This window comes from Solanum verrucosum, unplaced genomic scaffold (assembly GCF_900185275.1).
Source record: "Solanum verrucosum unplaced genomic scaffold, falcon-dt-bn FXZP01000524.1, whole genome shotgun sequence".
Classification (NCBI taxonomy): Eukaryota; Viridiplantae; Streptophyta; class Magnoliopsida; order Solanales; family Solanaceae; genus Solanum; species Solanum verrucosum.
In genome coordinates this window covers 104,881-118,381 of record NW_026020576.1, presented here as the reverse complement: position 1 = coordinate 118,381, position 13,501 = coordinate 104,881, and the positions used below count along the sequence as shown (strand labels likewise).

General features: G+C 33.9%; 1 protein-coding gene across 1 annotated transcript; it reads left to right on the top strand.

Moving 5' to 3' along the window:
• Positions 1-1,389: 1,389 nt before the first annotated feature.
• On the top strand, positions 1,390-5,313 carry LOC125811252 (glycerophosphocholine acyltransferase 1-like). The gene is made up of 8 exons (XM_049490753.1): positions 1,390-1,773; positions 1,903-1,992; positions 2,080-2,137; positions 2,216-2,316; positions 2,814-2,909; positions 2,996-3,089; positions 4,255-4,492; positions 4,675-5,313. The coding sequence occupies exons 1-8, from the start codon at positions 1,690-1,692 to the stop codon at positions 5,039-5,041; spliced, it is 1,128 nt and encodes a 375-aa protein (XP_049346710.1). The 5' UTR covers positions 1,390-1,689; the 3' UTR covers positions 5,042-5,313.
• Positions 5,314-13,501: the final 8,188 nt, after the last annotated feature.

The window sequence follows — 13,501 nt, the reverse complement described above, 5'->3', positions numbered from 1 at the left end:
AAAACTTTTGACAAAAAGAATATTAAAAATCTTGGACACAAATATTTGCTGAAACAAAAAAATGTTAGGAATGTGTGAGGATATATAATCTGCTATTTTTCACACTTGCAAAGGAAAAGAAGTTGGAGTTTAATTAACTTCATATTTTCAAAGTCAAATTGCAATAAGATCAATAAATTTTTGCGACAATATGATATTAAGGTGATCATAATTCTGATTATGTCTCGCATTCAAGTTTTATGATCTCCATTATTGGAAGTCTCTAACAAACACCGCTTCTAGCACATTCAATTGAGAAAAAAACATATTTTAATTGATAATTTTTTAAATATTAAATCACATGAAAAATAAATGGAAAAAACTGTCAAATTAAAAGATTTTGCATAATGCTAAACTCTATCACCGAAAAAGTTCATGATAATTTTTTTGATTTATCTCGAAATAATGAATACGAATGGGTGACTAGATTTTTGTGGAATTTGTTAATTTTCTGAAAAATTCTAACGGAAGGATGAAAATTGTCAATTTTTAAATACTTGAAGGATGTTTTCTGTCAAAAAATATATTTTAAGAATGTACTATAAGTTTGAAGTATAATTTAAAGTTTGATTTTAACCAAAAACTCAAGTTAAAAGTGACCATTCTTTCAACTTAATTATGTTGAAGTGATAAAAGAATATTCATGCAGCATTCTTGATTGTGTAAAATCATGCGTATAAATTATTTGCTACATACACTACACTTGTTTAAAATAAATTGTATAAAAAAGAATTAATAATTACCTTATGATTTGTTCTTTTCTTCAACTATACAATAATAATTTCATATTAAACAAATTTAGCATAATAATGTCATAGTATCATATAGAACCTTCACAAATAGGGTTGCTCATACATCAATTCAATTCGATTTTTGAAGCTTATTGATTCAATTTATTGTTTATTGGTTTGTACACATGCTAATCAGTTATAAAATTATTAAGATATTGATTATTAATTATTAATTATTATTAATTGTTAGATATACAAAACTGTTATAGAATTATTAAGATATTAATTGACAAGAGAGAGTTGCTCGAATGGTAAACATACTTCACTCAACCCTAAAATTGTGAGTTCACAATCCTAAGATAGTGCGTTCAAGTCACCAAAAGAGCAATGGAAAGCTCCTAATGATGCTTATTTTTTTTCGATTCCATTTTGGTCAAAGTTTTTTTTTTTAATTCTTCACCCGGTGTTTGGAGCCCATATTAGAGCCTTGACTAAATTCAAATCGTGCACTACATGGTCCATTCGGAGATAACTCTCCCAATAAGATTTTTTCCATACCCAGGTTCAAATTCAATACCTCTGAGTAAGAATGAAATATTGTCACCATTGCATCATAACCCATGTTGATTGGTCAGAGCTTATTCACAAACTTGACGTGTGTAGTTGGGAAAAGACACAAGTTGAGGGTCGATTATGTATTCGTTGAAATAAAAATGAAGTAAGACATAAAAGGATACGACGCCTTACGTGTATACCTGGAATTGTGTGCTCTGCAAAACAAATGAAGGTTGGCAATGGCAGATTTATTTAACGATCAATCATCAACTCTCTCTTTCAACATAAATTAACCATTCCTCAATTCGAGATATTTAATCCAATATTTAATCGGCAAACTACCCATATTCATTCATTCACACAAATGTCAAGTAACGAAGAATCCATGGAAGATAGCAATGGTCATTCATTCGGCAAGGTCAAACAGCGTTTCAAAGATCGATCTCAGGTACATATTTATCTCAATTTCTGTTTTTCTTCTTCTTCTTTCAATGGTGGGTTTTATTGCACTTTATGTGTTTGAGGGATTTCTTCAATGGGTCGAGTGATAATGATATGGTCTTCTTTATTTGTGTAGAAAACCAAGGAGAAGACGAAACAGATCTTGTCAAAACAAGCTGCACAGATCGCTAAACGGGCTGAGGAACATGAACGATTCATCAACAAGGCATGCATATTACTCCTTTTTGAGTTGATACAATAAATCAAATCTTTCTGTTTGAAGTTGTATTAATTGGACTCGTGATGTTTGCAGGTGACTCATCTGATGGGTGTTCTTGGGTTTGGGGCATTTTGCTTTATTTTGGGTGCAAGTAGGTGGAACTTCTTATACTCTAATTAAAGCTTTATGGAATTGATTCTTCCTGAATTTTGATTTCTTTTTGACTCAGGGCCTAAGGATATTCGATATGTTTACTGTTTGTTCTATGTCATCTTTGTTCCTCTGAGATGGATCTACTATAGATACAAGAAATGGCATTACTATCTTTTGGTAAGCTCAACTTTTTCACCCCTACACTTTGTGTTTTTCAACTTGTTGTTTATGTGAGGAAAAACAATGTAGTTAGTTGAACCTCTATGCAAATTGCAAAGGATATCATCTAGTTATATTTGAAGTTCGAAATTTTGAGTTGTTGGCTGTTGTAATCTCACACTTCATGAATCTATTTGTTTGTTCATTTATTTTAGTTTTACTAAACAATGCAAAATCAACATCTTAAATGAAAGAGTATGATGATTTATAGTAGAAAGGTGGATAAAAATTATCACTGATGTACCATCATACTTATTTGGTGCTTTTGGCATTTTGACTTTGCCTAAATAACATCCATGAAACGTTTATGTTGTTAATCCCAAAATTCAGGTCCTATTTACTTCCTACTAGGAATTCAATCTTTAAAGCATGGGGATATAGTTTATGTTCCTTCCATGTCTAGTTAGTCCTGGTCGATGGGAAAATCATTCAAATTCGGGCTTCTTGTTTTGCAGGACTTCTGCTATTATGCAAACACAATTTTCTTAGTCACACTTCTGTTTTTTCCTACTAAGGAGAAGCTATTCATGGTTTGTTTCTCATTCGCTGAGGTAAGTATCTTGTTTGAAAGGTCCTTAATGCTGACTTTAAGATTTGTCTACTCTTTAAGTTTGTGTTCTCTTTCATTTAACTGCAGGGACCTCTAGCATGGGCATTGATTGTTTGGCGGTGTAGCTTAGTGTTTAGTTCAGTTGATAAAATTGTCAGTGTCTTCATACATCTTTTACCTGGTAAGTAGTGTATTCTTTTGTTCTCCTATTGCGGGCGATAGCAACTTACTCACTCCCACCAAGGAAACTACTGCATTGGGGTATGGACAATAGAAACTTCCATTCTAAAATTAAGAGGGTGTCTTGTTTTGAATATACTCATGCATATGTATAGTTGAATCCCTGTTATTTCCCCATATTTGGTTGTGGTTTCATTCTAAGGATCTGGTTTTTGAGTTCAGTGCTGCTTTAAAACCTCTAGTAGATTACATGTTGGGTTGTCCATTTGGATTATCATTTCTCTGCTCTTTGATTACATAGCTTGGTGTTTCATTATCAAAGTATTTGTCTCAAAGTGTAATTGCTACAAAGGATTAGTTGTGTAAAGTTATTTTTAGAAGGAAAGAAAAAGGTGATAAAATGAGGTTTATTGATATTCCTCTCTTGAGAGCTTGTCTGTTTGCCTCGTGTTTCCCATTTTTATTTGTAATTTCTATAATGATCATGCCTTCGCGAATGATATTTGATTTGATCAATTTAGCTTTGCTCTTAATTTCTTGTTTATTTTGCATTGTACAGTATAGGTCAACAGTAGGTCGATTGTAATAAGGGTACCCTTCCAATTTTCTTTTGATGCCTGATAGATACCATATGCTTCGTGGGTGTTCAATTCCTCTGAAAGCTAATTCTTCAAAGTCTGTCAGAGTTTCTTAGTTGTAAATTGTAGTTATCTGGTTGTTCTACTTCTGCTGCAGAAAATCGTGTAAAATACCGAGTAACTAATCACCTTTTAGTGCTGCATTCTGTGAATCACTTAGAAGTAAAGCTAATACTTCGAAGTCTGTCAGTGATCTTAGTTGTAATTATCTGGCTGGTCTGCCTCTGCTGCAGCAAATCATGTAAAACACTCAATTAACTATTTCATGAAAAAGTAAAAATGCAAGACACTCAATAAGTAATCAGGCATTTAGTGCTGCACTGTGTTAATACCTAGAAGTAGTAAGCTTTCTGTTCAGAGATCATAAGATGTTTATGTGACCATTGTATTACGTATGATATATCTTTTGGGATCGTAGTTTTACTTTTTTCAAATGAACTAGAAAGTGTGCCTGTTTTCTCTCCATATTAATTTTACAGAACTCTTGGCTAGTTCAAATTGATTACCTCCAACTATTCTGATCTGCAGGGTTGGTTTTCTTCACAATTCGCTGGTGGGATCCTGAGTTTTTTGGAGCTATGCATCCCGAAGGGACTCCAGAACGAGCATCATGGCCTTATGTAGAAAGCCAGTCCTACCTTTGGACTTGGCTATTTTGGGTACCGTTAGCTGCATACTTTCTCTGGCAGGTTCTCTATTACCTCATAGTAGATGTCCTACGTCGACAGAGGTTTCTGCGAGACCCTGAAGTCATGACATCTTACAGGTAGTCATAGTGTTCTAATTTTTGCAGCCTATGATAAAGTCTTATTTTGGTGCATGTACCTTTCTTTCTCCATCTGTCCTTGTGCTAGTTTATGAACGTCACTGTGGGTCATTATGTTTATTTTGCTCCTGGCTGTTGTATTGTGGTCGGTGTTGATTCTGTTAATATTCATTATTTGGTAGGGAGCTGTCCAAAAAAGCAAAGAAAGCGAACAACGTATGGTGGCGTGTTAGTGGTTTGCTTGGGGATCAGAATCGCTTGCTAATGTATATTCTGCTTCAGGCCGTATTTACTGTAGCAACTACAGCACTCACGGTGCCCATATTTCTGTCATATAAGTTGCATGTTGTATTCCAAATATTCAAAGTTTCGGCATCTATATGGAATGGTGGAAACTTTATGCTTGATGTGATGCCCAGACAAGTGATTCTCAAGGAGGAAAAGAAAAAATCAAAGATGTCAACTGTCCCCGACCAGAGCGATGAGATTTCTTTACATGAGAGCGCAACGGAAACCAACAACACTTCTGAAACAGTTCATTCTGAATAATGGAACTATCTGATTTGGAGTGTTCATCATCTGACTTAGCTGTTAACTTTTCTATCTGCTTTACACATGAATGAAAGGTTTAAGTTCTGTGACTCACAAGTTGTAGATTTGGTGAAAGGAAAAATGAACTATCCTCATTCTATTGTGAATTTGTAATTGAGATCAATCTCTAGGTGCTCCAGCCAATAGATATCGCTATGAGTAGTTTATTTTTGTCCTGCTGGAATTATTATATTATTAATACAAGCTTAATGATTAGGGATATGTGTTAAGTAAAAATATGTTTGTGTCGAAGGTCGTAGTGTATGATTAAGGTAGTTCAATAAATAAACCTTAATAACTAATCCATTAGAGTCGATGAAATTGAATGAATGCATAGTTGGTTTAGGTCTGAGGCATGCAGGAGGGATTCGGGTCATTGGTTGAACTTTTGGACTTTTTTTTATCACGGTTAACATTTAGTCGAGATGAACCCCGATCGACAATTTGATGATTCCAAAAGGTTCGGAATGTGATTTTTAGTCAATCTGCATTTTTAGTTTATTTTCACATGATTTTGAAAGAATTTCGAGGGTCCATTTGAAAAATTAGGCATTATTGGTTTAGTTGTGTTTTGGTGCAGGTTGATTTCTTTTTCGCGATGATCCTATCGTGATCGCGAAGAGGAAATGGGGTGTGGGTTTCGATCGAATGAAGGAGTTTGCAATTGCGTAAGAGGATTCGAGGGTTGGGTCAATTTGGTCTCAGCGCTCGCAAGTGGTGGGACTGGGTCAGTCTCACGATCGTGAGGGACCTATCGCGTTTGCGAATAAGGATTCCACCTGGACATAATTAAATGTCCATTTTTATACTTAGACCTCATAATTCGATTTTAGGAGCTTGAGATCACAAATTGGGGTGATTCAAAAGGGGATTTTGGAGCTTTCTTCGTGAAGTATGATTCTAACCTACTAATATGCATTCTATGCCAATGTATCATCAAATTAATGGTATTAATATAGACCTTATGAAATGATGTTTTGAACATGCTTTAGCTTGGAGTTGATGTTTCCTCCTCGGATATGTGCATTTATGTGATTGCATTCATGTTGGGCTGCTAGGTCTAGTTCCTACCCTCCTTGTGATGTCTTGAGTCTCAGTTGAGGGCGAATGTCCCCAGGGGGAGATATTGTAGCACCTCAAATGTGAAAAGAGCTAAAAAGGGTCAAACGAGCAAGTCCACGAACCCAAAAAGGGACCACGGACCCTTCACGGCGCCCTAGACGGGTTGTGTAAGGGTCCACGACCCATTAAGTGGCTCGTGAAAGCCATCAAGGACTGCCCTAGGCAGAAGTCCCTTGGACGGTGCCCCAGACCGCTGTGGTGACTTGGACGGCCCGTCTAGGGGTCCATACAAGTCATCCAGTCAGCAAGGTTTCATCATAGGTCACTGTGAAGGACCACCGACGTCTAGATGGTTCGTAAAGCTTCACAAGGACCGTAAAGTCGTCTGTGAAAGAGATTTGTCAGGCCTTAAATTTTGGATCAACTTCAAATGATCATATCTTTCAGCTTAAAATGAATTAGGTAGCCATGACCTATCAAATTAACAAAATTGAGTCATCTTTCCAATGCCACCAAGTTTGACTAATTCCGAGACCGGAGTAAAAAGTTATGCCCGTATTAGCGAAGCACTATCGGGCAGGACATCTTCACGACCCACTAGACAGGCAGTTGCTCTAGATGGACCGTGAAGCCCCTCGTGAGAGGCACTTCGTCAATTTTAAGTCAGGGTCATGTTGGTCTTTTTCCGATTGTTTTAACTCAATACTATGTCATTTTACCCTCTACCCTAAGCCCTATATAATGATTTTCATCCCCAAAATCACCCAATTCAATTCATTCTTCAAAAATCCTAAAAGTTGATTAAGTTTATCCTCCCAAATACTTCTCTCTAAGAAGTTGAAGACTAGAGCTTCATGATCAAGTCTCCAAATTTACCATTAATTGCAAGCATTTGGCATCAAGGTATGATGGTATTCACCTATGAAGTCCTTTCCTCCATAGGGTTCCTAAATTCTCCAATTTTGCAAGTTAGAATCTACAATTGAAGTTAGGGTTTTTACTCAATCTCATGTGTTCTTTTCAAATACGATCTAGTTGATTGTTTTATGTCATCTTATGCATGAATTGAAGAAATTGCATGTTTTAATTTGAGTTCCCCATGAACTCATGCATGAACCCTGATTTCTAGACTTTGATGATATGATGTGAGTACTGAACTATGAAAAATGAATTTATGAGGATATGCATGTTTTTATGAAATTGATGAAAAATGATTTAAGTTGCTTTGAGAGTAAAGCATCAATGTTGTTGTTATTGTGAAAGGTTTTCTCACATATTGCTCAATACATGAATGTGAAGGAGTTTTCTCACATAAGGATTCTTAGGGTTGAAAGGTTTTCTCAACTAAATTTTGAATCAAGATTTAACTTGGATTGGGTACTTGATGTGCCTTCCATGGATGATAAGGCAAGAGGCGATTATCCATGCCTCTTAATGATAAGATAAGTTAATATTAATGATTATTCCGTAGAATTTACTCTTAGCACCGAGAGGATGTTGATTTGAAATCTCTCCCGTAACTTGAGGTCGGGTTTCTAGTAGCAATCTCCATTTCGCATACCTATGTGCCCCATAGGATGATTGTCTTAGATAGACATTAGCTAGTGGATCCATGTAAGCTAAAAGTTCATGGTCCTTACCTTGGCAAGTAGGACACCCCTTTTCGGTGTGGGGTAGACACCGAATCCCATGTTATAACTCACATGGTCTCTATGTCAGTTAAAGGTAAATCTTCCAAAATAATGAACTAAGGTTACTTCTAGAAGTATCTCACGAGTGTTAAAGAAGTTAGCTTGCATTGACCATGTTTATGATTTATGTTTTCTAACCCTTTTGTCTCATGATTTAGCTTGGTCATTGCATGCCATGTAAAATCCTTTTTAGCATGATTTTATAACTCTTATGCATTGCTATCATACTTGGTACATTCTTTGTACTAACGCATACTCTTCCCGACATTGTTTCACTAATGTAGGGTCTGATTCTCCTATTCCATATCCCTGTGAGTAGTTATCACGTTAGTAGATTTGAAGATCGGTGAGTCCTCATGTTTCGAGGACCGGACCCTTATTGCTTATTGTCTTTACTTTTTTCGCATTGTATGTGATGCATAGGTTACGTCCCAATCACTCTTGATGTACTAGATGGCTTTGAGACTATACTAGGTTTTCTGCTTCGTTTCCTGTCAAACATTTTATGATATAAACTGCCTTTTGAACTCTTAAATTCTATTATCTTATATGATGCATGCTAAGTGGTTTCTGTAGGACCTTTCGGGGTCCTATACATCATGTCACGTCTAGGGTGTACTTTGGATCGTGACATATTTAAATTCAAAAAATGAATTAGTTCAATTATCTTATTTCCTCTAAATAACTTTCACTAATTCTTGTTGATATAGTTTAAAACAGATATACATTTTTCCCTGATATCATACCTTATAATTTTCCCAATTATAGTTACTATTGAATTCGTCTAGGAAATTACTTAGTTTGCACTTTTAGCATTCATATTTATTACAACTAAATCCAAAAACACATGTAAAAAAAATTTAGCAGCAAATAAAATGTACAAAAGCAAGAATTATATAATATTTCTCTTTGTTCACTTTTACTTGTCTACACTACTCTAAAAGTAGAATTTTATTTTTACTTGTCAGTTGTCACTTTTGGTATATCAAAAGAAGATAATTATTATTTTTCTATTTTACCCTCAACGTTAATTAATTATTCTCCAAATTATTTTCAAAGACCTAAACTATATATCAATTAATTTGGGTATTGCGGTAAAATATTTATATTAATCATTATTTTTGAAATGATGTAAAACGTCTAAAATGGACAAGTAAAAATAAATGAAGGAGGTAATATATTCAAAGACAATTATGATGGCAAATGCTAATAAGACATACTATTATTAATTGATAAATATAAATACACTTTATAAGATATAGTAAGTAAATACTAATCTATTAATTCACAATACTAATGAGTAATGTATCAGCAAACTAAAAGATAAAATAAAGAAGCGCCTCAAATGCCTCTGCATTATGAGATTTGGTATAATATTATTTTTTATTTACTCTTCGAGCCAAAAATGCTCTTATTTTTAATGGTCCACATTCATAATGTCACTTTCTGAGTTTACAACATATGCGTGACCGACACTTAAAATTATTGTTGGTCCCAAGCGGATTTTACATTAATAGAAAATGATTGAAAAAAAGTAATTAAACGAGACAAATGCAAATTTTAATTCGATCCCTATTTATAAGTTGAATTCTAATAGATTAGAGGTTAATTTAAAGGAAAAACTACATAAATGGGCTATAAAACTCAAAAATAATTACATGTTCATACCCCAATCCAAAGTAATTCAAGAAATACACATTCTCACAAAAAAAATGTAACACCTCGAAAATTTCTAAGTTAAAACTCGGACCATTCTTCATTTACTTGTAGGGTCATATCGGGTGATTCTTAAATTGCTCATATGTGTAAAAGTAAATTTTTTAGTGTGTGAATGATTTTGGATATCAATTAAGGTTATTAGAAACTCCTAGCACAAACTAGAGTTGAAAGTTCCTTATCGATTAAGTTTTGATGTAAGATTCTACTTGGGTCAACTTCAAACGACCATATCTCTTAGAATATAAAGAGTTACGTTGCCCATAACCTATCAAATTAAATGTATTTGAATCTTCTTTCCAACGCCACCAATTTTGCAAAAATATGAGGTTTAAGTAAAAAGTTATGACCATTTTAGTAACCTGATACAGTGCTATGACGAATTAGCCGATGGGAAAACATTAAAAAGGGTCGTTTTTGTCTTTTTACATCTAAAAAAACCCTAAACAAATTTTTTGACTAATTAAAGACCCAAAATAATCATATTTTCATCTCTTAATCCATCATTCCCTTCTCTCTCAAACCCTAAGGCAAAATCCTAAGAAAAATCAAAGTAGAAGACTCCATTCAAGATTCTTCTTCAAGGTAAGTCTTTCTCCAAGAATTTCATTCTTTCCAACTCAAATTACTCCATACAATTATGAATCACTAATAAAAATCATAATTCTTGGCCATAGAGATTTCAAGAAACTAATTCAGGAATCTCAAGAAAGGTTTTCTTGATTGTTTACCTTCAAGCTAGGGTTTCAAGGCTTCTAATCAAGTTCTTTTTCAAGATTCTTCAAGAACCTTGTTCTTTCAGGTATGTAAGGTTATCATAGTGTTGAACTAGTTCGTCCTCACGTCCTACATCTACTTTCAAATTAGTAAAAGAGTAATCTAGGATTCTATCCCTAAATTTGAGTATTCTTGAGATAAGTTGATTTGAGTTCTTGAGTTCCTGTTTCTTTTTGAAATTCTATTCCTAATTATTGAATTGCTATAATTTATGCATTAAAATTCTTGAGTTGATTCGTTCATGTCTATATTTCAGCATGAACCCTATGAATTGAGTATTTTTGAGAGGAGAAATATCGTTGAGTTATGAGTTTCAAGTTCTTGAGTCCTTGAGTTCTGAGTACTGAGTTTTCTTATTGCTATTAAGATCCCTGAGTTGAGTCGTTCATGTCCATAATTTCACATGAACGCTATGGTTTGAGTTATAAATTTTGAAAAGCTTTTTAAAGCCAACACTTGAGTTCTTAAACTGAATTTTGAGAAAGTAAAGATGAGTTTTGAGAAAAGAGTTTCTTAAATATGATTAGTATGACAATCGAGTATGCCATCAATGTATGAGCAGTATGGTATCTAGATATACCATCAATGTTTATGCAACAAGATTTCCCGAGTCATCAATGATCATATTAAAATATGATTTTGATTTGTTTTTGAGAAAGAATTTTCAAATATGAATTGAATAAGAGTATAAGGGGCCTATGTATTCCCAGAGGTATCAATTTTTACATTGATAAAAGAAAAACTGGGATTTCTAAATGAGTTATGAGTTCAAAAGATATTTCAAGAGCAGTTACCTCTTTTAAGAGGGTAGTTTGACCAATTATCTCAAACCAGAGGAATAGTTATATTTTTAAACATATGAGCATGAGTATATATTATTGGGAGTAGTATTGAGCACTGATATGGGGACGAGTTCAGACAACTCAAAGTCCTCATAAACCATGTATGTCAACAAGGGTAAAGGGTCATACTTTTTAGATGATTCCTTATTGGTTTTTAATCATAGCCTAGTAGATCCACTTAGTTGAGGTGTTCTATACCCCGACAAGGTATATGACACTTCTGGAAGCGTGGACGAGACGTTGTATCATCACGTAGCTTATAGTGATGGTTGTCGGTTAGAGAATCTCCCAAATAGAGTTAAAGTGTATTTTTATATATCACTTATTATATTGAGTCCAGAGATGAGAGTATTTTGTAAATATTTAAATGATTTCACTTTATTTATTTACATTCAATTGAGTATATATCTATATCTGTTGCAGTCCTTTCATTTAGTTATTTGTTATTCAGCTATATTACATACTCGTACATTCAATTTACTGATGTCATTCGACCTGCATCTTTTAATGATGCAGCTATAGGTTCTTAGGATCCTCAACAAGAGTCTGTTGAGGTCACTTCATCTGCTCATCAGCTTTCGAGTGAGGACTCCTTACTTCTGGAGGACTTCAGTTTTTATGAGTTGTTAGTAGTAGTTCTTTTGAGGAGTCGTGGGTCTTGTCCCAACACTCATCTTTGTATAGTAGAGGCTTCATAAATAAACAGTTTTGGAGAGTCTCTCAATTTGAGATATTTTATTTAAAACTTATGTTTCATACTCAGTCTATTCAGCAAAATTTTGAGATTCAATAAACTGTTTTTAAACGTTTCTTTCAATTTGATGCTTATGTATGCTTGAGTTAGTCTTCCGCTTGTAGTCAGCCAAGATGAGGGTTCGTTTGAGGGCCAGCAATGTTTCTCGAGTGTCGGCCACGTCTAGGATGTAGGCTCGGGTCGTGACAAAAAATACAGCTCAAACCCCATTCACTAAGGCTGATAATTTTTGCTTAACTGATACTAAATCAGTATCATATAATGTATTGGTATCATTAAGGCTGATAATTTTGCTAAACTGATACTAAAAAATAGTTAAAAGTTTTGCATCGATTGTTAATTGTCAGGGTTGGATCCTGATTTGGAGGTCAGGAAAAAAATGATATAATGTTGGATCGAATCTAATCTAATCCTCTATATTATGGGGATTATAGGATTATTTTTAGTTTTTCTACTATAGTTTATTGGGAGGTCCATTATAGGATCAGAATGATGTCATCGTGAAACGTCTTAGGCAGATTATTAATTTATTCTTTTGGATTACCCTATTCGGTATTAGAAGGAATCAATTTCATGGATGGGATATGTCACATCTGTTTGAGTGATTTTGAACAAACTGAGTCCGTATTTATCCTCTTGTGTAGTCATGTATATCATCATGATTGCATATATACGTGGATGAGTATGAACATGCATATTCTGAGTGTCGTCGTGATTATAGTCGTTTTGTACCTTAAGAAATTAGTATGCTTTTTATTCTAGTTTCATTGTAATAAATATGATATTGTATTTACTTTTGACTTTGATATTCTATTTACCAATATTGATTCGAATTGTTAGTGTATAAGTATGTATTGGATGGGCACAAGCCCAACATATTAATTTATAAACTGGTTCATTCTTGGATGTTTTGTCATTTGGTGATAAAAAAAAAAAGAACAAAAATGTAACCTATGCTAATATTATTGAGACTATCATATATGTATAACAATTAACATGGGAAAGATGCCATAATATTAGAATTACCAGTAAGTAGAAGATCACTGCATCAGGTATCTTGCTTTACAAACGTATATGTATCAATTACCTCATACGTGCATTTTGTGCTTCATACGTACATTTCATACCTCAAAAAAACTTATGTATTAATGTTCCTAACATACATTTTGTGGGCCTTACATGCATCTTGTGCGCTTTATATGTATGTGGTTTTAACACTTCTATGAGTAATTCAACAAATATCACTGAGTTTAACTTTGACATAGTGTGTATGAGCTAGCTTCTTTTTTTCTCTTTCCATTTATTAGCTTGCTAATGTACATGTTTATAACATTTTGACTTAGCGTGTGTTTGGTATGAAGGAAATGCTTCTCATGTTTGGTCTTGGAAAATATTTTTCAAATCAACTTATTTTTCTCAAATTTAAGGAAAATGACTCCCTAAAAAAGTAACAAAAATATTTTTCAAAATCATTTTGAACGTCACACCTCAACTTTTCATCCTAACTTATGTTTCACGTATCAATTCCCAATACTAATCCTAGGTCCAACTCCTGGTTCTCAATTTGAGAACGCAC

Bases quoted from the DNA above. Each gene is read 5' to 3' on its own strand.
- LOC125811252 (XM_049490753.1), top strand. From the start codon at position 1,690: ATGTCAAGTAACGAAGAATCCATGGAAGATAGCAATGGTCATTCATTC. The intron at 1,774-1,902 runs GTACATATTTAT...TTATTTGTGTAG, and splicing joins GTTTCAAAGATCGATCTCAG to AAAACCAAGGAGAAGACGAA. The intron at 3,090-4,254 runs GTAAGTAGTGTA...TCTGATCTGCAG, and splicing joins CTTCATACATCTTTTACCTG to GGTTGGTTTTCTTCACAATT.